A 26,390-nucleotide genomic window follows, 5' to 3' on the forward strand; every position below is an offset into this window, starting at 1 on the left:
ATAGTTTTTTTTATTGTCCTTTGGATGAATATCTGCAACTAACACAACATGTACATTTAAAAAACAAACAATTAACAGTTTAATAGAGAAGATAGTTATAGCAATACAATATCTCAGTAAATATTCTAGCTGGAGTTGAGCTGTTCTCATTTGTTTGGGTACTGGTTATAGTACCAGTTAGTTAGCTTTCATCTTACATCGCTAAATTGAATAATTGAGTTTAATAATCTGTCCTCTTGGTAATTTGATCAACTGAGATTTGAGAGTCTGACTACTTGACTGAATACTTCTCCAGTCCAAACCAGACTTACTTCACAACCAATATGCTATATGCATGAACATTACAAATCCCAGAATATAGCCTAGTGTATGTCATCAAATGATTCCTATAAGTGAATAATCGATTTGGCACTAATAGAAACACTCAGTGTAACAGGTGTGTTTGCCCTGTACGTGAGAACTGTTCTTGGAAAAGGAGAGAGTGTGAGAACAGTGTCTTCCCACGTTGTCCTGTCATGACACTGTAGGAGACGAGCCTGACTGACATCTTAACCCTCCCCAGGGGATTTGTGGGATTGTGAGTGGAGTGAAGGATTAGTGTTTTAGTAGCACCCAGCAAACACTAGGTCTGTGGGTCAGTGTGTCAGTATATCAGTGAGTCAGTAGGCTTTTATTTTTCCCAGAGTAGGTCAACTAACGGCTTTCCATGAGAGGGTCCTCAATACTTCCTGGTGTCACCTGCTCTCACCTGCTCACTTGTTAACACCAAACTGTCCTTACCCTCGTGCTTTAAAACCCCCACACGTGCAGCCACACACTCAGTCTTTACCTATGTTCTTCCCCTAACACAAGCAAAAGGGATCTTTCTTGGACCTGTGCTGGAAAAGTGCATTGCCTACGATATTTATTGACTTGTCGCTCACTTTCAGTCACTATGATGTGCTACATTTCCCAACTGTTATCATTTACTCACTGTATTTAGAAGCCTTGAAGTTTTTTTCTCACTTATCTCTTGTTGTATTGAGCCAGACAGTGATATGTTTGCCCAAGGTTTTAGGTATCTGTTGTGGAAACATTCGTGTCCACCCAAATACAATGGAGGTAAATGGAAATCTGCTTGTGTCACTCAAAGATATGTACTTTGTTTATAATATCAACATCAATGTCACTTTTCAGATAAAATGCCCCGATTACTCCTACATCAACTCCTGCAGTGATGTTTGTATGATCCACAAACATCACTGTAGAGTGTTTTCACCACTTCTTGTTTCAACTGTAATATTATTTCCAATACAAACAGCTCGCACCGTATCTTTGGTAGCAAACTGTTTACATCACCACACCCTTCCAGAAAGAGCTAATCACGTTTTGCTAATTGTTTGATGTCAGGATCACAAAACAAATTGTATATATTTCCCTTGTACTGGAACAGTGTATTGAAAAAAATAAAAGCCTACTGACTCACTGATATACTGTGACCCACAGTAAAGACAATGAGGATATCTCAAAAACCAGAAAAATAAGCCCCACATGGAGAGTATGAGGGCCATATGTGGCAATAAGCTGTGCCACTTCAATGACCTTTTTGTATTTTTGTTTTAAAAACTAATTTTCCAATGAATAGATCAAATGAGAACACTGAAATTATTTATTTTACCACTTCACCTTAGGACCTGATACTGTAGGCATGTCTTTTATGTTTGTTCCCAAGTTGCTCACCTCATGCACCATGCTCAGCGATTTTTTAATTCAGTAAGAAACATCTTGTCACTTCAATTTTACATTTAAAACTACTGTATGAAAAATTGAACTGTCAAAATAATACCGCTGTAAACAAAGACATCCAAACCAGAAGACTTATTGTAAATTTGATCGAGATGTTCCATCCAGAGAGATTAGTACTTCTAATACGAATGGTGCATGTATGCACGTCTTCTTATGTTTTTGCCCAGTAACCTTTAGAAGATGTGATAAATGTATTTCAAGTTCGTAACTAACTTTTCAGGAGTGTCACAGCCGTTTGATATCAGACTAAAGATATGACACCGAACACAATACCTGTCAACCACTGTGCAGTTACATTTCTCTAAATCTTTATTTGTGCTTAAAGTTCTGTTCGGAAGTAAGATGTTGGTCAAACAGTTTATGCTCAGCTTCAATTTCTTGGCTCCTTGCAGGATTTGTTTTTGAACATAATCTGCTAATTGCACGAGTTGTGTGGATTTAGTGATAAAAACACCTTCATTATGTTTCCTTCTGCTCTCGAGGCAGAGATGTTCAGGGTTTCGCTCTGTAGGAAAAGAGATTGTTTAATTATTTTGTCATGACTGAGTTTCAGCTGTGTCTTCTCAGGACAAACTAGACAACACATATTTTTTGTATGTATCTGCTCAGTTATTGTGGATGAAGTCGACAGTTACAGGTTAACTTGGACAGGAATATGTATAATCAAGTTGTATAATCTAAAAAACATTTGTAGTGCCAGTACCCTCAGACACTGATTATAGTCCATTTGGATGGTGAAACATCAGAACCGCTGTTGGCTGCGGAGGGGGAGTTGGCAAATTTTGGCAGGAACAAAAAACAGTGATATGACCCATGTTTTTGATACTGCAAGTCAGGGAGTTTGGCAGCTCATCTATAGAACAAGCTGTCTTTTTTGTTCATACATAGAACAAAAGTATACGCATATCTGCATGCATGTATGTCTGTATTCATCCTGTTGAATATGAGGATTTTGTTTCATAAGTGTGATAAAACAAATAGGGTTAATACAGATCTTTGTAGGTCAGTGTACAACTGTGGTGCACCATATGATGAGGTGTAGCTGTGTGCTATTGTGTTGATACAATGGGTAACTAGCAGGACATTCATTCTCTCTGGTTATGGGACTTATTAAAATTTATTAGATAACAGAATAATACCAAATGCAAATGTCTCCTGTGAAAATGATCATCATGCCAAGGGAATGTGACAACTGTTTACACACCAAACACAGACAGTCCATAAAGCCACTTCTACTATTTGTATGAGCAAACATGCCCTTTGCCTTACAGACAGTACCAATGTGATTACATGGCAGGTATATTGTTTCTCATGCTGGCTAAAATTGGAAAACTGCTGACTGTGTTTTCACACAAAGCCTGTCCTGTTCTGTGCCCTTAACACTTGTGTGTGTGCTTTATAAGAGTATATAACCACTGACTTTTTGTGCACTTGGCAGTTAAATGCAAATGCATTGTTAAAAGCATTGAGAATTAAGTTTCTGTTGTGTCATTGTGGCTAAAGCAGAGCGACGATAAAAAAAAAGAAACAACAGTTGCACAGGTTGATTTAAAATATAAATTTGTTTATTAAAAATATATTTCAATTGCAATAATTTCATTTAAGCACAGTGTGACACATATTATTCAAGTAATTACTATTACAAATTACAAACATTGTGCATAAAATAAAGTATATCATGAAAAAAATAAAGACAATAATTATGACTTTTAATTGAAGCAGAATTCAAATTCTGGCTCCATTTCCACCAGTTATACTTTATATAGAAATGCATATACAACACCACACATTTAAATGGAGCTTAAGAAAATAAGCCGATCGATTTTTTTCTAGGTCTATGTACATTGTAGCCCACCTGAGTAAATAAAGTAAAAGACCCCTCAAGCAAAATTTGCTCTAAAAATACAGTAAGGTGATAAAGTGCTTAGTAAGTTATGTTATGATGGCACCTCAATGTCACATTAAGTCCTGAGACAGGAAGTGCTTACAAAATAAAACAAACTATAAACTCACATTCAAATAGTTTTACACAAGTTTGAACTTCCACTAAAGCGTTAACACAACTGAAGCTCTTTGGTGCAACAGAGACAGATGAAGCACATTTGTGGGTTATTTTGACTGTTCGTATTTAGAATATTTGTGCAAAAAGACCCATCAGATGTCCTGAATATGTTTCCTGTGCATCATAGCAGTACAATACAGGTTCTTTAGTCAGTCAGTTATGAAATACAGCAAGGACAAAATCATGAAACATCATCCAAAAAACAGAGAACTTTTACACAGTTTAGCGTAAACATAGGTAAGAAGTAGATAAGGCCTGGGTCGCAAATGTATACATCTTTGGTACATTTTTGTATGTTTTTTATTTTTTAGTTGTTGTAGTTGGTTTGAAAGAAATATATTATTCTTTCATAAAGACAGCTTTAAATTAAAGCAGTGTTGACAGATGTCAATCTTTAACTTTCTACTTCTACTGCCAGTTTCAAATTTGATTTAAAAAAGGTTGTTTCTGTCTTGCATTGTTAAGTAGATCCTTCACCTCTATCCTATGTTGCTTTGTGTGGCAATTGCAACGCCACACTTAATATATAGTGTTTTTAGCATCAATGTACTTTTAGAAACACTTTCTTTGGTAATTTTCCCATTATCGATGTTTCACAGTGAGAGTTAGAAGTGTCATTTACAGAACTACAGATTGAACAAATATGTTTTCAATTGCTAGAAAGCTTCTAATTTTACATGATGCCAGAAAACTTTAGACTTTGGGAAATTTAAATGCCAACGTGCAACAGCACATGCTCATTGACCCAACTACCTCTCAGACCTTCACATTACCTGACACTGAAGCAATAGCTAAATGTTTGCTCACGCTGCTGAGAAATGACCCTGGGTTCATGTGCTGTCAGAACCACAGTTACCCAACTGATTAGCCGACTTGTGTCAATAATACAGTGGAGATGCTGATTAAACATATTTCATCCTATATACAGCATCGGCTACAGTCAGACAGAACTCACAGCAGATTTTATCTATTCAGATTGTTTTGGTTTGGCGTTTTCTTGCATTGTATTAACAAATGTGAATTATCACATCTTCACAATATAATGATGAAGCAAGAATACCAATAGAATACCAGTAGTTGTCCACATGAGCATTATGTCACAGGTCCACATAAAAAGGCTCCACCAGTAAGCAGTGTAAAAAGCCATATACTTAAACTGAAGGTCAAGTATAAACAAATACTCTTTGGTATTTAGAGTTATTTAAGTTAAAATCACATCATATTTATAGTCCAAGTTGCACTTTGTTGTCATGAGTTAAAGAAGAAGGCACGCTCTAAATCAAGGGTTGCTTTCATTGTTTCAAAGCGCTTGCTTTAAAATCACAGAAGGAGCACTTAGTAGTGCAGATTTGCCATGAAAAGACAATGGTTCTGTAAAATAAAGGATTTGGATTTCGATATATTGTATGTGGACACTTGGTCAATAAAATCAAACACGCTGGAAGTAAAGCTGATGAGTTCTGTAAGACTTAAAAGTGGCGTCACTTCCCTTCACAGTGTCCTGAGAGCCTGAGAACAATTTACTGCATCTTAAACTGAATCTCAGCAGCAATTATGGAATAGAAAATAAATAAAATACATAATATTTACACTATAGTGAAGGCTTCATATTAATCTCTTTGTGTTTGGTGTGATCTCCATAAACAATATAAAATAAAGGAGACTTCAGTCAACCCTGGCCTATTCTACTTATCACCATAAAACATTTTACATGAACTTTTAAGTTGACTTAGGTTCTAGTTTTGACTCTTTCATTTACAAGCTTATCCTATAATATGTTCAATTTTGAAAATTTGAAACAAGGTTTGTGACAATAAAGTCACCCTTTATGTGTAAACTAGAAAAAAAAAACAACAGTTCTATGTGTTCAACATATGTGTGTCTGGGAATGTGTTTGGGAATAAAGTAAATGTTTTTTAAAAAGGTTTCTATATATGTTTTTTAAATAATAATGATATAAAAATTATAATTTTGAATCTAAACTGTCCAGATTATAGAATGTATCTTTATATGATATCTGCATGAAGAAGTAACACAGTGCTACTTGTCCAAACTCAGACACATCTCTGTTCATGTGTGTTTGTGCCTTTGAAGTTTCTTTGTCTTCAGTAAGTACAAAACAAATCTACATTAACTATATTACCATGTCTTTCATGCGCTATCTTTATGTGCATCCACAGGACTCCACTATCATGTCAGGGACGTCCGTTTTGACGATGCTGTGCTGGGAGTTGAAGTAGACCATGGAGAGTGGCCGGCGCTCGGTGGGAATGCAACACGAAGAGGCAGCTGTGTTAATGCCGTTGATCTTCAGCTGGCTGAAGACAGTGGCGTGGAATGAGGATGCTATCCCCGGGGAACCAGACAGATGTTGGGGGCACTGACCCATGCAGTAATTCATATGGTAGCCTTCAGGTGCAATGATCCACTCGTCCCACTGGATATCCTTGAACTTGATGTAGAAGTCTCTTTTGCAGCACACGGTTACCTCGTCACCACATCGCAGCGAGCGCTTTCTGACTAGGTGCTTTGAGGGATCTTCACGGAGACGCACCTGGGCCACAAGGAAGGGCTGGTAGGGGGTGTTAGCAGAACCACCTAGGGAGCAGAGGTTCTTCCCATCCTCATCGCAACTAACCTCCAGCCGTAGCCGGTGCTGACCACCATCCAAGAAGGTCTGCAGAGTGCGGGTGATGGAGAAGGTGTGCCAGTTACTCTCGCGGACCTCCAGCATCTTCTCTATCACCAGGGTGCGATTGGTGCCAGACACACCGCCATCTGCGGAGAGGAAGACTCTAGCTGCGAGGCGGGAGTCCCGGTGAGGGTCCCCGGAGGAGCGGGCGTAGATCCAGAGAGAAGACTGGAGGACCTGGATACTCCGGCCGCGTTCCTGCAAAAACTGGAAGGTAAGGCTGAGACTGGCCCCATCACCATTCTCTGTCTCATCTATGGATCAATGACAATAGAAAAGTGTAGAAAAGTGACTGTTAATATTTTGGTTATTATATATATCGTGACATTTGTTATAGCAGCGAAAATAAAATCATTCTAAACTATGACAGCGACATAACGTGACATATTCACATGACCACATAACCACGCTATGGCAGGTTACTTCTAGTTAAATCTAAATATTGACGACTAAATATTTCATCTTCCATTGCATGAGAAAGCAATACAATCTAAACTAGTTAACAAGGCACAGGGAAACCATGACCTAATTTGTGCGCATTTTACGCACATACCTCGCACACAACCTGCGATCCTGTGGTCTTTCAGTAACATACAGAGGGAAAAAAGGACGCTTGACAATATAAAAGCTGAAGTCAGAACTTACTTATATCTGCAAAGCTCACTATTTCATAGCCTTGATCTTTGGGAGGTGTGTTGTTTTCTAGTTCAAGAGTACCATCCTGCCTGACGCGCCCCGAGTGAAGTTTGCGCAGCGCAGTGAGGAGCGCTGCCCGGGATACAGTATGAGTTATATTTGGTCTCTCTTTCAGGTGCAGTTTCTCCAAAAGTTGCTTCTTCGCGAATTCTATCATCAGCCTTTCCTCTGCGTCTTTATCCATCGCCGGCAAGCCACATGAGGGGCAGCCCCGGGAGCCACTGACCCAGAGACCCTTCAACAGCAAAGGTGCCAAAAGCAGAAATGCTGGGAATGAAAAATACGATCCTGATGTAAATAAATGCATAGCTGTGGTCGAAGTGCGTAAAAGATCAAATAAAAATCTTCAAATCTCTTCCTCTGACTTCTCCCCTGACTTGTTCTTTGGAAGTTTCCTGGATGTTGTCAGAGATCTTTGTTGGCAACTGGACACAGTGAAGGCAGGAGCTGAGAGAAATGAGTGGTGTTTCACTGTCCTGATGGGGAAGATATCTGGGGTAATCCACCAAAACAGGTGACACGTTGGAGAGATGCACCAATGAGAGCCTCGGGACACAGTAAATTACTGGCAAAGCATCTGCCCTGCTCTCAGAGCACACACACTCACACAACACACGCAAAACACGCGCTCACACTGAAGATAATGAGTCACAATCATCAGAAAAGCGACTTATAGACTCAGGGAATCAATAAATCTGTCAATTACGCACCTGATCCTCCAGGTTATCCCTCGCTTGTTTTGCATAATAAGGACATCGATTAAAAAAATAATTTGTTTTATATATTTTAGGATAAACTACATTTAGTAAGATCCTTTATCAGAACAGGTACTTTCTGTGCCACGTTGCCCGCTCCAGGGTGACGGAACGGGATACGCAACCTGCCATCACTATTACCGATCAAAGTTGAAATTCAGTGCCCTTTAACCCAGTTACAGAATACGCAAGGCTTACAGTCACCAAATAATTGAATTGCCGTACAAAATGTGCACAAGTGCTCGGGGCTATGAGGCGAAAACTGCAAGGTAGTATTTAAAACACGTTTGGTCATGTAGTCTGCAAGGTGGCCTGGCCAAACTGCAGAGCGGTGTCTGTATGAGTTTAGGAAAGAAAAACTCGAAGTGCAAAGACTCTGTTATGTTGTTGCTTATACAGTCCTCGTCTGTTTGGGTTCTCGTGCCATTTTATTAATAAAATAAACTTGACATTAGGTCTACTTCACAGGAGGTGCACATCTTTTACTGGGTTTTAATGTAACCTATTTGAAGTGTATGGATCCTATGACCCGATGTAAAGATCCCATCTTGAATGTGTATTCTTCCAGACAATCATCACAAATCACTGTATTCTTTTTTTTACAACCTCTGGGTGATGTTTTGTCTTTATTTCTTTTTTCTTTTAAGCCATGATCTACTGTTAACGAGAACATAAAGCGACAATTTCCCCTCATGGCATAGAAGTACTAGCCTGCCGACATGTGGGTAATTTAGGAACTACAGCACACTTGACTTAGTGGTGCCCACTGTTGCCAATGAATAATGCAATTAAAATACTGGAAATAATTTCACTCACCATCCCCACAGTCATGAACATATTTCCTAAAGAATGTTTTACAGGCAAAACTCATAATCACTCACTGTTAGAGTAACAATGTTAACATAGAGTTTGATGTAGTATGTGGAAGAAGTTCTCAGGTGTTCTACCAGTATGAAAAGTGGGAATGTAAAACATATAAAATCAAAAGCACTGCCATACATAAGTGTTTCCTTCAAAATGCACCTTACTTAAAAAACTATTTTGGCAGAATGCTCCCTTTGTGTGTTAATGTATGAAGTCCACAAGGTCCATAAAGATTATTTTATTTACAAAATATTATTTTGTGCATGTAAGATTCATAAAGGTGATCCTGGAGATGTCCTTGTACACGTGCCATTTATCTAATGCATTTCCATCCTGGGCAGGTGCCATAAAATCAGATAAATGTACTGGTAAACATAGTAGGCCCTATATTTCCTTTTGAAAATATATCTTAGTTGAGACACGCAGTACGGTGCACAAGTTCTAGGTCACCATTAGATTTGTTTTTTAGCAATTTTATGATGGCCATGTATATTTATTTCTCAGTTTTTACATGAGAAAAACTAGAAACATAAAAATGTTTTTATGGCTGCTTCTGTAAAAAACATTCCTGATCAAGCCTCTTCGGACTATGTAAGGATCAACTTGGCATCTGGATGGAGTTGCCAGAAGCTCAGGACAGGCTCTTGCTGGACCTCAAAAAAGAAACTCTGAGAAACTCATTGTTTGACAGGTCTCCCACTATTTTTGTCTTTGACCTCTTCATATGTCTCTACAGAGTACACACTCAATATTTATCACTATAGTCTACAGAAGCTGTTTTTTTAAATATATATTTTAATGTTTCTTTATATGTATTTTGAATATTGTGAACGTGTTTCCTATATTTCCTAAACGCATTCTTATAAACAGAAGAAGAATAAAGAAATATATGGTCATAATAGGGATGCCAAAGCCACAAATCTAATGATTTCTCTGACTTTTGCACAGTACTGTAAGACTCAACTAAGTTATATTTTAAAAGAAAACATAAGACTGGCGACATTTTAAGTTTATTAAGCATATATTGGAAAATACCGAAAATAATATTTAGTATAAATAGTACTTTGCATAGATATTGCATGAGTAAATGTGGGCTACCACTTTCCACTACTGGAGCTCGGCCTGCTCCCTCAGGTGTGTGCCCTCATCCAATTCTGCAGTAGCAGCCGTTCGAGGTGTTAAATGATTATTTCTATCCGACACTTTTGATTTTGTGGGGCAGTAACTTCTGTGGATGCAGAAACAGGTCTGCTGTACCTTGAACGTCTCCTTGCGACTGAGAAGCACGCCGCTGACGTAAACTGTCGGTGAGGGGGGGGGAAGAAAAAAAAAAAAAGTGACGCTGACACATACACGCCGGAGCCGAGAAGGGGGAATAGCGTTTTGTTTATTTTTTCTTTAATTTATATCGTTTTATCCTTTGGCGTTTCGTTGTTGTTTAGCTGTGTTCCTGTAACAGATCCGACTGCCTTGCTCTTCAGCTCTTGCTCTCTATCGTTAACATTCATGCCGCTCTCCCCTCACGCGGCGCTATTTTGACAGTCGGGGTCGCAGCGAACCAACTCAAGCTAGCAGCACCATTACATTAGCATCGGTAAGTCATTCGGATAGCTAGATAACCGTACCAGCTAGCACATCCTACTTTAAGACCTGACAGTGTGGGTACAGATTTAACACAATGGCCGCTTTGTTGTAAACATATGCTGCTTTATTTGCTAACCAGTTGTAGTATTAACGTTGGGGTTTGGGGACGTTCACTACCTTGCGTTGACTGAAAAGAAAAGGCTAGCTAGCGGGCTAACTTTAGCTAGGTGGCTAGGTGCTGTAGGTGGCTAATTATACTCGCTGAAGGAAGCAAGCAAACACCGTGAGCTAGCTATTGTTAGCGTGTGGGCTAGCTAACATTTTCAGTGAAGTGTGTAGCTACGGCTCTGACCATACTGCCATCTGTTCTCTACAGACACAACTTGAAGGATTCTCCACACGGACTCGAGACATACGGCCAAGAAAACGGTGAGCTGAACTTCTAAAATGACTTGAGTCAACTTGAAATCGACTAACATCGATTTTAAGTTGTCTTCAGCTAGATGTATAACGCAACGTTAAGGACCATCTTTAAAGTCCGCGTTCTCCATGCCTGACTCGAGATGGCCATGTTAACATTTCATCCTGCTAATCTAAGCAGGAAAAACATTTTTCTGAAACGTGGACAATAAAAAGAGGACCAACATGACTTTAATTATTTCATTGAAATGATTGAACAACATTTGCAGCTGTAGCTGTTCATTACAAAACCAATTCAAGTCCCTATTAGCTGATGACAACAGGATGTTATTGATCTAATTACTCCATGGTGTGTGTGTGTGTTGTGTGTGTGTGTGTGTACATACATACATACATATATATTTACATACATGTATGTATGTATGCATGTATGTATGCATGGTGAGAAACAACACCGAAGTGTGTGTGTGTGTGTGTGTATATATATATATTTATATATATATATATATATATATATATATATATATATAATTGCAGCAATTTGCAGGCCCTTAGTATGTGTCAAAGATTGAATAAATTTAAATGAGCTGATTTTTATATATATATATATATATATATATATATATATATATTTTTTTTTGCATTGCTAGTCTTTCTTCCCCAGTAGTATTGAAGTGTAATGCAAACTACCGTGACATGTTGTTCATTCTTGACTCAGTGAGATATAATTCTTCATTATTTTTATTTAGATGAAACAAACCAGCCAGCCAATCATTTTATATTCTTATTCATAGTTTATTTACACAGTTGCCTCTAGTTAAGTAGGAGTCAAATACGAAATAGAGCCTTTTCAAGAAATACTTTACAAATGGACATAGTTTTTTGTGTCTTTGTCTTTAGCAATACTTTTTGACACATGAGCCAAAAATAGATTGTCAGACTTTTGTGTCAAACAAGGTGGGATCACAGCACAGACTGTCAGGGCTGTGATTCAAACATCTACTCTGGGAAAACAGCACGTGTGTCTGAAAACATAATATTAATTTCAACTGGTATTGGCTAGTCATGCAATATCCCTGCCAAGTGTCAGGCTGGGACTGCCATCATAGTCAAATTTGATCTTGAGATTGTCTTAAATATCACTTTTTGTCTGTTTGTAGACTGTACTTAATTAGATAAATTACAGAATGACAGGTAAAGCATGCTTCCTTCTGAGAAATTTCAGTATTTCAGTTTTAATGCATTAACATACTTGATTGTAATGATTGTTTTTTACCAGATGTGACCCCTTTATATCCATTTTCCCTGCATTTACATATTGGGCCTCTGTTTTTTTCTGAGACCAGTTAGGGGTGCAAGGGCAGTATTATTGAGGAAAGGCTTAGCCATAGTAAGAGCTGATGAAGGTGAGTCATTGAATCAACAGTGTGCTGTTGCTAAGGCCAACAGTGAGAAAGATGGGAGTGTCCTGCTTCCTTGTCAACACGTATCCCCCTTACAACCTGCAATTTTCAGCCTATATGTTGAAGTATGTGCCAAATTGTGTAATGCCAGTTGTTAGGCTAATTAATTACATTTAGTTGGACAAGTGTAAAAATGGATAAAGAGATTTCCTAAGTGTGTTAATCATTTTTGGTTTACAGGATTCATAACAATAAACATTGTTTTTATTGTATTCACATCCTGCCATCAAATTTACAAGCCAAGATGATTGATGTAAAACATGTTTTGATACTGTATTTTACAGGTTCATGTAATTGAAACGGTTAGCTATTTTCCAATAAGCCATGGTCTTTGTGTAGTCTGATGTGCACTTTGTCAGTTAGGTATCCATATCTGTTTCTGTCCCTGAATTTCTGTTTGCAGCAGCAGAAGCAGAAGAGTGTCTTTTTCTAGAGAGGTTTCATGAGCTATTTATAGATCTCTGCTAGAGCACCAAGCGTGGTGCTGTTGCTGCTCCTAGCTGTCTCTTCTTTTAACCACTCCTGCTTCTGTTTCTCTCCATCTTTATTTGTTCCATCTTCTTGTCATGTTCTCTTAGTTTTATTAGCCAATTGGCTCCTTATGTTCTTACGCGCTTTTTCAATCCGGTGTTTCCATGTCCATCTTCTTTGCTTGATACGATGTCAATTATTAATTGCAACAGAGGGGATATGACTGGTTTCTTGGCTGTGAATCTGAGATCGGATTGGATATAGCTACCTGTCAGGCATCTTTTGCTTATTTTTTTTTTTTTTTTAAGTGGAAGGAAATGGAGAATTTATCACATGCTGAAATTCACCATTACATTGTACAATCTAAGCAGGAGTTGACAAAGTCTCTGGTGTTGCAGTTTTCTTCCTAAACTCTTAAAATGTGTAATTATTGACTTAAATCAAGTATATATTTTTTTATTTAAATATGTGGGCCAGAATATTACAAGATGTGACTGTGACTTAATCAAGTCAATGATAAACTGGTTACGTCCACACAGTCACATTTAGGAAAGATCTGTTTTCACTGTTTTGTACATTATTAGTGTAAAAATATTTTTTGACTTTCCTAACATATTTACCCCACCTGTATGGTGCATACACCAGCAACTTCTTAGGTGATTGGGTTTAAAGTTTAAAGTGTTTTTGACTACTCAACCTCGCTCAGTTTCTCCTTATTTCTCCTTTCATTCTCAACCCTTCACTGTCTTCTTGCCCTGTGACAAGCGTACCTAGCTGGCCAAATGCAAAAGAAGCTGTTGGACTTAATAATAATGATATACTTTATTGATCCCCCTGGGGAAATTGCGGTTTGACAGCTGCCAGACAGTCCTTATTGGTGCTACTACAGGGTTTCGGTGTCTTGTCCAAAGACAACTCAACAAGTAGCGAGGAGGAACCAAAAATCAAACCCTGAGGTCCGTAGAAACCTGCTTCACCAACTGATCTACTGCCGCCCCAGTTTAAGGATTTAGGTGGCATTAGTGCATGCTATCCACTTTATCCTAGTCATGTGGTCAACCTGAGACGAACCTTTTTTTCCTGGGCCGTGCTAGTATGGCAGGGTAAGTGGTTAGTTTTATGTATTAACACGGGCAAGTAAGGATTAGAATAAAAAATAAAAGATTTGTGTGCTAAACATTCACATAGCCATCCATTTTCTACACCTACTTATAAATCCATCACCAACCAAATTGTTTCTTGCTCCAAGGTGACATTGCGAACCACAGAACATGGTTCACAAATGCTATGTGTGGGGAAAAACACACTGGTATATATTATTCTATCTCAAAATTATTTGAATATCTTGAAAAAGTATTTTTTACGAATTTAATTCAAACAGTGAAGTATCTCATATTCTGGATTCATTACCTACAAAGTTAATTATTTCAAGCCTCTTGTTTAATTTAGATTATTACACCTTGCCTTGCCACTTGTAAAAGCCAAACATCCTCTTCAAAATCTTTAAAATATTTGCTTACTTCCTGAGGTAAAAAAAAAATATAATTTGCAATACAGAAATCTAGAAGTTCTGAAAAGTACATTCATGCACACATTCTGTCTCTTTTAGCATGAATTACTACATCAGTGTGACATGGCATAGGGGCGATCAGCCTGTGGCAGTTTTAAGATGTGATTGAGGAACAGGTATAGCAAGCATAGCAGCCTTCAGCTCCTCTGTTTTTTTTTTTTTTTTTTTTTTTAATTCAGTGGGTTTCTCATCTTTCTCCTTAAAATACTGCATATATACGCTTATGGGGTTCAGGTCCGGCAAGTTGGCTGGCCAATTATGATGGTTAATGATAGTTAGTAGTAGCAGGAATATCCTGCTGGAAATGAAATGTATGTGATGCTTTTCAGCAGTTGGAATGATGAAATGCACAGTAGACCAACACCAGCAGAAGACAGTCCACAATGATTTGGTGTATCCAAATCATTGTGGAAACTTCACGTTGGACTTCAAGTAATTTATAGAATGGCTTGATAATAGAAAGGCAACAGTTGTAGTCCTTTCCCTAAAGCTGTGTTTGCATAGTGGCATTTGATACATTGACTCTATCCTCACTGAAGTCCAGCTCTCTGGAGTTCTTGAATCAGCTTTGCTTGGCAATCTTCCCTGTTGAGTGTGCTTTCTTCCACCACACTTGTCACTTCCAGTCAGTTTTCCACGAATATGCTTTAAAACAGCAGTCTACAAACTGCAAACCCTTTTAGCAATTACTTTCTGTTGTTTGCCCCTCTTGTGTAAGGTGTCAATGAAAAGTAATGATTTTAGTTGTCTGAATTCCTTTTCTAAATCAGCTTTTTTCCTTGTCTGTTATCTACCTGCTGCAAGACCACATAATATGTTATCTAACCTGATGAGATTTAGTCAGTGTTTTAATATATTGGCTGTGGAAAAGGTATGCATGTGTTAGGTTAGTAACAGCAATGCTGGAAAAGAGGACAGTGTTATTAAATGTTAAAATAAATAATTAAATGCTACCCTTAAACAAAAAACACAAAGCTAACCTTTTTCCTTATCTGACATTGATGTCTCACAAAACACTACTTTTTGTACTACTTTGTGCCCAAAGTCTTCTCCCTGGCTTAGTTTTGTTGCTTCCTTTAAGCATGCTATTATCAAATGTGTTAGCTGAAAGGTTACCTAACTAGGCTACACATTTGCCTGATCAAAATTTGCTCTGTGCTGCACAAGTGACATGCTGGCTTACTAAACCGTCTATGAGACAAACAGTCTTGGGTTTTTGGCATCATATACATCATTCTCTAGTGACATTTCCTTTGATGGTGAACTTTTAACTGCCTCTTCTTGACTGCGTGTCTTAGCTGCTTATTGCAGCAAGGGGGCTGCAGGAAGAAGATGCAAATGTGTCTTGTGGGATTAAGGTTTTTCTTTGCTAATGAGGTGGTTTCATTATTTTCTCTCTCTATCTTCCCTTCAAAACCGCCTGCTTTTATTGCATTTTTTTTCATTGCAGCAGTGCTCTGTTTCACCAGAAGCTGTCACTACTTAAAGCCCATTCACTTTCCCTCAGCACACACAAGGACGGCCTACCTGCAGATCTAGGCTTATAACTTTTTTTAAAACAGTGTCAAATCATAACTTGTAGTCTTAAAAGAATAACTATTTCCGATAACCTCCAATACAAGAGTCTTGTTGTTTCAGGTGACATACCATTTGATCCAAGCATTGCTTTAAACAGCTGTGCTTTTTGAAAGCACTGGGTAGACTGTCATTGCAATTACTGTATATTGATATACAGAAACAGGGGCAAACAAGAAATGTGTGAGAGATAGAAAGAGAGAGAGAGAAAATCCACACGAAAGGGAGGGTTGGAGGAGAAGGGAGCGGTACAAACTGTGCGCATGAAGGCGTAAGAGCAGTAGGGAGAGAGGGAGCCAGCCAGCGAGGCATTGCGTTTCCCTGTAGTGCCTGTGTTTCATTCAGAAAAAGAAAGGGGGCAGTCAAAAGAGTTTTCTGTTCCTTTTCGTGAAGCTTACCTACACAGTGCGAGGGAACAGAGCAGGCATGAAGAAGAAGAAAGTAGCATGGGCTGAAACTTGGCTATTAACATCCTGAAGCGAATGGATTTTATTCATCTGTACTACTTAGCAAGATAAAACTAATGTCAGCATTGTTTTGGCCCAGACCTGCTTCTGCTGCTGCTTCTGCTGCTGCTTCTGCTGCTGCTTCTGCTGCTGCTTCTGCTGCTGCTTCTCCTGCTATAATGTGTTTTTAATCTTTGAGACACCTGATCGGACTTGGCTGGAGATCCAAAGAACTGAGCTCTAAATACAGTAAGCGTGTATGTGTCTGCGTCTCTTTGTCAGTAGGTGTTAATAATTTGTAGGTGAGATTTAACTTGAGATTTAGTTTTAAATTTTTATTGCTTTTTATCTTTGCACTTAGATTATTGCTCTTTGTAACTTTCCTGCTGCAGTTTATATAATCATGCCTTAGCAACACGGCAAAAATCATCTAATTGTGCTTGCTGAAAGATATTTACATATACTATATTATATAACTGCACCTACTTCTATCTCTTTGCTACGAAGCTCGAAGGAGATCCCTGATTGGCTTTACGTAGATAGTTTATACATTAGAGGCTGAGAGCTGCTAATTCTAATCTAATTTGTGGTGTCTTTGTAGGTATTTGTGTGTGAGTGTGTGCTCATCGGTCAATTTCTGTTTTTTTACATGTATGTACAGAAACGCAAAAGTGTTTTAGTGAGGCAAATGTTGAGGTAATGAGGAATTCCCTTCCACAGTGTGGGAAGGGGGAGGGTGGAGGTGGCCGTTGGCGGAATAGAGTCACTGAGAAGTAAGCGTCATTCTGCACGACTGTCATACTGAGGAGGGAGGGAGAGAGAGTGCAGGTGAAAAAGGATAACCTGCAGACTTACATAAGGTATGTGGGAAGTCCTGTGTGAAGAGACCCCGAAGATTGTCCTCAGTGATCCTTGTGGCTTGCAGGTGCATTAATGGGTTATTATTGCAACAGCTTGTGAGTGTATTATAAGTTAGAAATGTCATTTGATTTCCGAAGACATTATACATTTATAGCTTAATTTTGCGCCTCCCCTTCAACTGAACATATAGCAACAGAGTGAACAGAGAGGTGAGAGAGCAAGAGGGAGCCCAAGCATGAGAGAAAGCACAACAGTATAGCTCTCTTGAATAATAAAAAAAAATCTGTCACTATAAATAGCAGACTGTGCTCATGGCCTCAGCACTGTTTCAGGTTTAGAAGACCTGGCTATTCCCTCCTATGTTCTTATGGTTATAGCCTTGCTAAATCAAACTCACAGTCCTCCACAGTGGTTTTTCCTTTTATTTATTTATTTTTCTTCAGTTGCCCCAGATCTGTCTTGTGCTCGATATAAGCCGTTATATAATGACTGCCTGTTTGTATAGGTGTCTGTGTTTCAGTAGTTAGCATAATAAATCAAGAGGCATTTAAGATGCCTTATTTGAGTTGTTGTTTAGTGCCCAGCTCCTAGTTCCAATATTAACTTGCTTTATCTCGAAAATTTTGTAAGGAGCCTGGTGCTTTGTATCATATTTCTGATGAAAAAGATGTGATATGATCTTTCAGACAGATGCAGGTGCTTCCAAAACACTGGTGTACCCGAATGCCTGCAGTAGAGACATGGTGGAGTGGAGCTGATGCTGCTGTTCAGCTATTGTGCTCACACTGATGCCACTCATTTTATCTACTGATGAATTCCCCATGTGGAAATTTATCTGTGTAGACATGGCATTAGCCTACATATGTAGACACTTTTGTAAGCAAATATATACTACATTTTACTTTAAGTAAATTTACTTGAGTAGAAAAATTAATGGATACTTTTACTCTTAGTGGAGTATTTTTCTGGGAAAGTACTTGCATTTTTACTTCAGTTTTAAGTTTGTGTACTTTATAGACCTCTGTATGTAATTGTGTTCTTAATCATTAGTTAATCTATATTTTTAATGACAATTAGTTGATTAAAGGGTTGTCTTAATGGTGACATTAGAGTTCTTCTGGCCAGGTAGCTGGTGCTCCTGCATACTAATGACCAATGTGTGGGAAAAGACTGACTACGAAAGAGAGGAAGTGGGTGAGGGAGGGTAAAGGATGGAAAGAAAAATCAATAGCGTCCCCTGGAGTAACTGCTGCTGTAATTGCCTTTAAGTCAGAAGGTTCACACTTTTCTCATCCAGAGCTTTGCAGAAGAAAATTACTTGTAATCTTTTGTTTACATTACCAAATACTAAAGGAATTTACTGAAAACCTCTGTGTATTTTCTTTTTATTTACAAAGTGGCTTGACACTCTTATTGACCATTTTTACAGCCTTGCTTTGCACTATAAAAATCTTATGTTTTAATACATGTTGTAAGTGATGATCTTTCTGTGTACCAACATTCATTTATTTAATTTAATTTCTTCAGAACTGGAAGACTACTGCAAGGCAAATATGTAATTGACACAAAGCAGAAACTTAACTTTGCTAATAATAGCTAGTAGCTATGAGTGTCTTTTATACCCTTTATATGAAATTTTAAAACTATAAAATATAGAGAAAACCTCTAGCGTAGTGTGTTTTAGAGCTTGCAGAATAAAATGCAAGTTTGGCCTATCCAATGTTTATCTGCCTTATGCTCAATTGAGACTGGCCACATCTACTTGTTGAACTTAGTAGACAGACGGACAGAGGAAGCAACTGAGAGAAAGCAAGAGGCCTGCAAAGTCTTCTCACACAGAAATAAATAAGTAAATGACAGAGTAATTGAGAAAGGAGAGGAGGAGGGAGCACATGTTATACATAACAAGTTTAGCAGTGATAGTTTTTGGCATAATTATAAAGTTGTGATGAGCTTCTGGGAAGGAGGCAAGAAAAACTGGATGAAGGTGGGGACAGATAAATTGCTGTTCTTAGGCAGGCGGAGGTAGTAGGAGTGGTTGGCATTTTCAGGTAAACAGATGGCATAGCACAGTGCAATGCTGGCCTACCTCCACTATCAGGTCAGCTACGTGATCAAGCGACTCACTGCCGTGTGCAGTTTCACTAATTAACACCATAATCTGTGCTGGAGCCGCAGTGTCGCCAGTGGCATACATGCTAACTCTCTTCCACGTGAAATGGTTGACTAGAGAGAAAATAATAATGAAGACAATGTTATTTAAATGCAAACACTCAAGACTTGTATTTAATATTACAGCATTTAACAGCATAAAGCTGTTTTCTCATGCCATAATATATCAGGATTTATGGAGGGACAGTATGCTTCCTCTTTGTTCAGCCAAAACCAGGCCAGTTTTTACCCCCCTAGTTTTCTGTTTTAGCACAGTGTTGCCATTGTTGCTGGCATCCCAAGCCTGGTGTAATGGTAATGCAGAAGGGACAGAGGTCATGTTGTACTTATTGCAATGGTTGTCGCTGTGTCTGCTTTTAATGCCATCTGTGTTGATGGGTACTAGAAATCTCAGTGTAGTGGGGGGTGTTTGGTTTTCAGAACCTGACCTGTGGGCCTGTGGTGTAGAGGATTTGTAGGAACTACATCTGGCTGGCTAGGTGCCTGGGGAACGAGGGGGGAGCAGAAACACTGAAGAGGAATGGCATGAAGATGCTGTGTGGTAGACTGAACTGAGTGATTGGTGGCTGGATGCTGGCTGGATGTCTGAATGACTGGCATATTGCCTTCCTGCTGGCTATTCAGAAGAGCACAAACCATGTTCTAAGAGAGCACACTTTTTGCTGGCCCAACAGACACAGGCTGGATGGTTTACTGGCATGATGCCTGACTTCCGGGTTAGGCTGGTTGGCAGCCCTCAATCCTCCATCACTGTTTGGCATGGTAGTAAAGCCAGCCAGCTGTCATTGAGTGTGGCAGTGGCAAATGGAGGTGTTTGTGTAGATTATAGAGAGCATTGATTACCATCTGGAAACAAACAGCTGTTGGTCAGTTCATTTATCGTACTGTATGCACAAGTTTGAGTTTAGAGCTTATTTTTCATCATTTCATTTGCACCATTAGTTATTAGTTATGTTTTTCAGGATTAGATTCACATAAAAATTAATATACACTTCCCCAAAAAATTAAATGAACACTTTTTAATCAGAATTTAGCATCAAGTCAGTTGCTGAAAGCATTTTAATCAGTTTCAGCTGCTTTAGAGTTATGAAATTAACAGGTGAACTAGAGGGACAACAATGATATGACCCCCAAAACAGGAATGGTTTTACAGGTGAGGCCACTAAAATATTTACTGTCCTACATTTTTTAACTAACTTTGCATTTGACTAGGGTCAATGTCACTACTGATAGCATGAGACAATATCAGGACCCTGCAGAGGTTAAAGATGCAGTCCGACTCATCCAGGATGGTACATCAATACGTACCATTGTCAGAAGGTTTGCTGTATCTCCCAGCATAGTCCCAAGAGCCCTGAGAAGATTCCAGGAGACAAGCAGTTATTCTAGGAGAGTACTGTACTGTCAGAACCCTACAAAATGACCTCTAGCAAGCCACTGGTGTGAATGTGTCTAACCAAACAATCAGAAACAGACTTCATTTCCCATTTGGTGGGTACATTTATGTAGCAAAAAAACGTTATGTAACAAAATGCTATACAGAGAGCCTCTACTGACTCTGCATCTGTCCTCTGCGTCAGACTTTGACACGAACTGGCAAAGTAAGTGGTAAAATGACCTGACAATCAGTTTTCATTTGATTGATTAGTGTGTGCTCATTGCCAAGCTGACAGCTGATTGAATATTTCTTTGCACCTTTAACTAAGGATGGTAATGTGGGTGGATATTTCCTCTCTCTTTGCTGTATGTGGATATGTCATTTGCTTTTTGTGTGGAGGTGTGCCGGTTTTCCATTAAAATCACAGTGTAGCTATATTTCTGTCTGCCAGGAGCACGTTGTCGGAGCAAGGAGTTCAGGGACAGAATGTAGGTCATCTGTGTTTTGGAAAGAATAAATAAATTTTTAGATGTGTTCTGACTTCTAAATTTCAATTGAAATATGAATTCATTAAGCACCAATGAATATATTAGGATAAAGGAACTATGTGTTGCAGTCCCAAATGAGAATATTGGACAGCGTTGTTTCCCCCTACCCCTCCTTCCCAGAATTGAAGCTCATGCGAGTTGCCAGGTAGAGGACTGAACGTAAATGAGCGAATGTGAGGTGAACAAAACATTAAACATTTACAAATGACTAGCAACGATGAGTATTACACTATATGTTAAACTGTTTGTCTAACTTGATTTTGTTGTTTCACTATTATAAAACAATATGTTATAATATTCTGGAGTTGAAGTTACTACTTTCCAAGCTGTTGATTTTATAGTGTTTATTTTTTTCTTTCCAATTTTTAGCTTTGTGTAATATTGTCCAACAGAAAGACAAGAGTTACCATATATGCAATAGGGCATAAAAAAGTGGGACATTACTTGGTGTGAGCTGAGAGCAAACACAAGATGGGGAGTGGAGTGATTATGAAATTCTTCAAGGGGGAGCAGAAACTGTTGCTTCCCTAGTCTGCTCTTTAACTGAATAAGTAAGAATATGTAAGGTTTACACGCTGATATAAAAGTTCTGTCAAGGGAAGTACAGAGGTACAAATAGAGTTATAGGCTGGACTCAGAGATGTTGTACAAGGAGTTAACATGTCTGGTTCCAAATCATTGGCCAAAATGGTTGAAGTACACTGGCAAAATATGCATCTTTTCTAGAAGAAGAGTCAGTCAGTTTAACAGAAAGACAACTAGAAACCTGGATAGAGGCAAAGCTTGAGACTGAGGAGGGATAGTACCAATATAGTTGTGTGGTGATGCAAGCTTAATTTACACACAACAGTTTTTAAAAGTTGTGGTCCCACCCTCTGAGCAAGAGTTCTTACCTACCTGAATGTCAACCATTGCAGGAAATCTCACTTACTGCTCTTGTCTACTTAGGCTCCTCTCAGTCCTGGGTTTTCCCAGTATATGAACTTTGCAGGCTGGTCAAATGGAAAATAATTTTCTGTAGCAGATTGTGAGGTGCTTGTCTGATACCTCTTATACAGAACAGTGAGGCGGTGTATTGGTGCATTAAACCCACCTTGAGTGGGTAGTAGGTAAAAGGGACTGTAGAATAATACATGCTGTGCAAACCCGTAGATTCAAGTTCAGGAAAAACAGCATGTTGTGCCATTTGGTGTGCAATATTGAAAGTTAAAACAATGTCCAAATAACTTTAAATGATACCAAGCTGCTCATGTTTTATATTCTTATTCTGTAGCTCTGTCAGCCCAATCTGGTTAGTTCAAGGTTCAGCTTCACCAGAATTAATATGCTCTCATCACGATGGAGTGGAACAGAACCCTCTACAGTCGGTGTGTGAAGGGAGTCACCGTCAATCTGCACATTTAAATAACTGTGTGAATGACTCATATTCTGGTCAGTTTGTAAGCCCCGTTAAGTCTGTGTGCCTGTGTACATCTGTATGCCTTGTGTGCTCAGGTGTGTGTGTGTGTGTATATATGTGTGTATATATATATATATATAAATATGTGTGTGTGTGTGTGTGTGTGTGTTGTCTGTGTGATTGAGCTGTGTTGTTGAGGCTTTAATTGTGGGATGTTTTGTGTATGTGAATACCCAGTGATAAATACACTGGGCCTTGTAATGGGGGAAGGAGGGGGTCGTGAGAGAGAAGGGGAGAGAAATATACGGGGGTGTTGAGGGATATGGCTGCTTTTCTCTTGGTGACAGAGCCTGTTGCCATGGAGCTGGTCCTCCCATTGGTGGAGATCTGGTCCAATCGCTTAACAGCACAGATTGTTTCATCATTGAGAAGTTTTTCCCTCTCTTCCTGTCTCACTAGCCACCCCTTTCTCTTCCATTTTTCTCTCTTCTCTTTTTTCTCTCTTACACTCTTCTCCACTGCCCCCCACCTTGTCACAGTAAGAGAAGCTGATAAATTACATAAGGTTTATAATGAGTGCAGTAGCTGCCACCCAATTTCATTTTGACACAGTTATTTATTTCCTATCAGCAGCTCAAGTTGAGCAGGCTGAGTCCTCCACAAATCTCTACACCGTACTTCAGAAGACAAGATAAAACCATATTATTTTTAATAATGTTTCTGACTGGCCGGAATGGTTAAAAACTGAGAGGTACCCATGTTTGAGAAACACAAACTTTATTAGTACCTGATTGTTAGTTTCTGTCTGGCACCTTAGTAATCTAGACATTTCATTCATGCTCTGTCACTTTTTAAGGTGAGGTCCACAAAACTTGAGTTTATTTTCCTGTCTACAACATCACTGACAGGGTTTTCGTGATTGTGACTCATTCTTTCTCTTCAGTCGTTTCCATAATGTGTTTTCTTTTTCTGTGGTTGTTCACACGTTAGATTTGTTTCTGCCTCCACTTGTGAGAGCGCGCTTTGTCACGAGGTGTAATGCAGTCTTATTTGTTCATGCAACTGAGGGAGAAATTAGATGTTTTTGGAAGCTATGGATCTTCCTGCTGCGCTAAATAGGGCACAGTTGCTAAGTCAAGACTGAGTATATAGTATGCATATAACTGTGAAAGGAAATTTTGTTTTTTATACTGCATGTAGAGCAAGTAGACATGAAGGAAAACTATAGCTAGTTACTGCCTTACATGTATTCTTACCCCTCAGTCCTTGATATCGCATTGCATCAGTTGAGAATGCATTGGTATGCAGTGCCTCAACATCCTGTTGTAACATAATGCATTACATCAAGTTAAATTTGCGATTTCAACATGCGAGTAGCAAAGATAATCTCTGCATCTGATCACACTTAATAATAAAGAAAAAACCTGTGTAAGTAAAATAGAAAGAAAAATGTAATGAGTTTTTCCTATTGAAATAATTTTCCCTTAATTTATTATTTCTGCATTAATTATTGTAATTGGATTGTAATTCTTATTTACTTGTTTAATTTGGTTCAAAAGGAATTCCAAATTTCTCTCACACATATTCTCTCAGTCCTGACTTTATCAATAATGCATGCAAATTAGGATCCCCTCTCTCTCCACTGCGATTCATTCATACTTCTGAAGTGAGACTGTTCCCTTTGACTAACATGTCTTTGTCTCCATTACTCACTTTGTCTTTGTGTTTTTTTTCTTCAGTTTGATTTGTACTCTTCACACACCTTTGGTAAGTTCCTCAACATTCAGCAGAGAACTATAAACAGGTTATATCTAATGAGCGCAACAGAGAGAGTGAGACAGAGGGAGACTTAGAGAGATCTACAGAAAGGTAGGTAGGTAACTAGGGAGGGAGGAGAGGGAAGGAGGGAGAGAATGAGTCATAGCTCGTCCCACAGGACTGAGTGGGCTGGCTGAGTGGAGGAGGATGGCGTCAGCAGCAGGCCTGACAATTTAAGAAGACACATTAAAAGAGTAAGAAAAAGAGAGAGGATGAGAGACAGAAAGCTAACACTTAGTGGGTGGATATAGAGAGAAATATTGATAGGAGGGGTTGACGTGGAGGGGGCGTAAGGCAGGAAGGGGTATCCTCATAGCACTGAGAGAGAAATGAGAGAGGGGGCGGCAGGGAGAAGGACAGAGACGTAGATGGCAAAAGAAAACCCTGTCTTCCGTTGCATTTGACCATTCATGTCCCTCCTCCCTGTTGGTGGTCTTGTTAGCCTGATTTCAGGATGTTACCTCCACATTATTTTTAATGTAATCACATCCACACCATTTCTGTGTTGTTTTTTTCTAAAGATTTGTCTTAATTACTACTCCTTTTACATGGCTCAGAAATTATATACAGTATTCTTGAGTATCCATATTTTTTACTGTATCAGGTACAGATATTTTTGCAAATGTTCCTGGACTGTTCTTACCCCTTTCCCCCTCCCTATCTGAGATTGTGTAACTGACGCAAAGGGGAATCCTCTCTGACATAGAAACACTGGTATGCACACACTGCGAGCACTGCTGATATATAATATGTGCAGGGGCTGAGAAAAACTCTGCCATTGCTACGCACACATCAGCCTCTTCTCTGTGAAGACATAACCTTGCTCCCTTTTGTGAAATGGGTTCTCTCTGACGTCAAATGGGCGAGGTGCACAGCTGAATACAGAACAGATGAATTGGGTCGAGCTGCCTGTGTATGTCTCTCCCACTGCTGTCTGTGGGTTTGTACGTGCTTGCTCACTCTTGTTTGCAGCATTATGCACTTCCATTCACCTTCATCTTTCATTCAGCCTCTGCAGAGAAAATGGAGAGGCATGTCTACTCCTCATGCTTTTCCATTATGAAATCTGAAATAAAGCGATGAATGAAATAAAGTAACAGTAGCAGCTTTCTGTCATTACCCACCCAAAACTGTAGGCATACACAGTGCTCAGCTCTCTTCACTTACACTCAGGATGTAATTAAGGACAACTATCCATGTTAGGGTGTAACAGCTGACCACTGTAGATTAGTCTGTCCATGCTTAAAACAATTAAAATTGATTAAATAATTGTCATTTACTTTTTAAGGTATCTGCTAATTGATAAGTCATCTTGGTAAAATAATCTATTTTTGCTCTTTGGCAATGGTTGCTACTAAACCACGGCTTTTAACTACACGTGTATGTGTCTGAGTTGATCACAATTTAGTTATTTGATAATTTAATAAGACTATCTATAGACATGTTATCTGCTTTTACCAGCTACAGTGCCATTGAATTCTTCTCATTTCTGTGGCTTGCCTACTGCCAACTATTGCTGAGACCTTGACCCAGCTTGACCTCAAGCAGCTAAATTTGTCAGTGAGCTCATACTCACACAAAATATTTAATCCTTAATGCTGTCTGAAATGGTCTGATCAGCCACAACATTAAATCCCTGACAGGTGAAGTGAATAACATTGATTATCTCACTACAGTGCCTACATAGTGAGATATATTAGGCAGCAACTGAACAGTGAGTTCTTCAATTTGATGTGTTGGTAAGAAAATGTACAAGGATCTGAACAAATTCTATAGTGGCCAAATATTGATGGCCAGATGGCTGGGTCAGAGCATCTCTAAAACGTCAGCT

The 26,390-nt window shown here is 38.9% G+C and overlaps 2 protein-coding genes across 6 annotated transcripts in view; one reads left to right on the forward strand and one right to left on the reverse strand.

Annotated features, from left to right (window-relative positions):
* Positions 1-3,396: 3,396 nt before the first annotated feature.
* LOC113155484 (inhibin beta B chain) lies at positions 3,397-7,796 on the reverse strand. Its single transcript, XM_026350252.1, has 2 exons — positions 7,185-7,796; positions 3,397-6,793 (listed from the first exon to the last, which is right to left on the reverse strand). Exons 1-2 carry the CDS (start codon positions 7,540-7,542, stop codon positions 6,012-6,014), a joined length of 1,140 nt encoding a protein of 379 aa, XP_026206037.1. The 5' UTR covers positions 7,543-7,796; the 3' UTR covers positions 3,397-6,011.
* Positions 7,797-10,187: 2,391 nt separating this feature from the next.
* The window catches only part of LOC113154219 (R3H domain-containing protein 2), a 45,982-nt gene continuing 29,779 nt past the window's right edge, over positions 10,188-26,390 (forward strand). For all 5 annotated transcript variants that reach the window (XM_026348281.1, XM_026348284.1, XM_026348283.1 and 2 more), the window contains exons 1-2: positions 10,188-10,448; positions 10,815-10,867. The gene's annotated coding sequence lies outside the window, so the exon portion shown is untranslated. The remainder of the gene's footprint in view (positions 10,449-10,814; positions 10,868-26,390) is intronic.

Source organism: Anabas testudineus, chromosome 5 (genome assembly GCF_900324465.2).
Source record: "Anabas testudineus chromosome 5, fAnaTes1.2, whole genome shotgun sequence".
NCBI lineage: Eukaryota > Metazoa > Chordata > Actinopteri > Anabantiformes > Anabantidae > Anabas > Anabas testudineus.

Excerpts from the sequence above, each read along its gene's own strand:
- LOC113155484 (XM_026350252.1), bottom strand. The coding sequence starts at position 7,542 with ATGCATTTATTTACATCAGGATCGTATTTTTCATTCCCAGCATTTCTG. Across the intron at positions 6,794-7,184 it reads AGTGAGCTTTGCAGATATAA|ATGAGACAGAGAATGGTGAT; the intron begins GTAAGTTCTGAC and ends ATTGATCCATAG.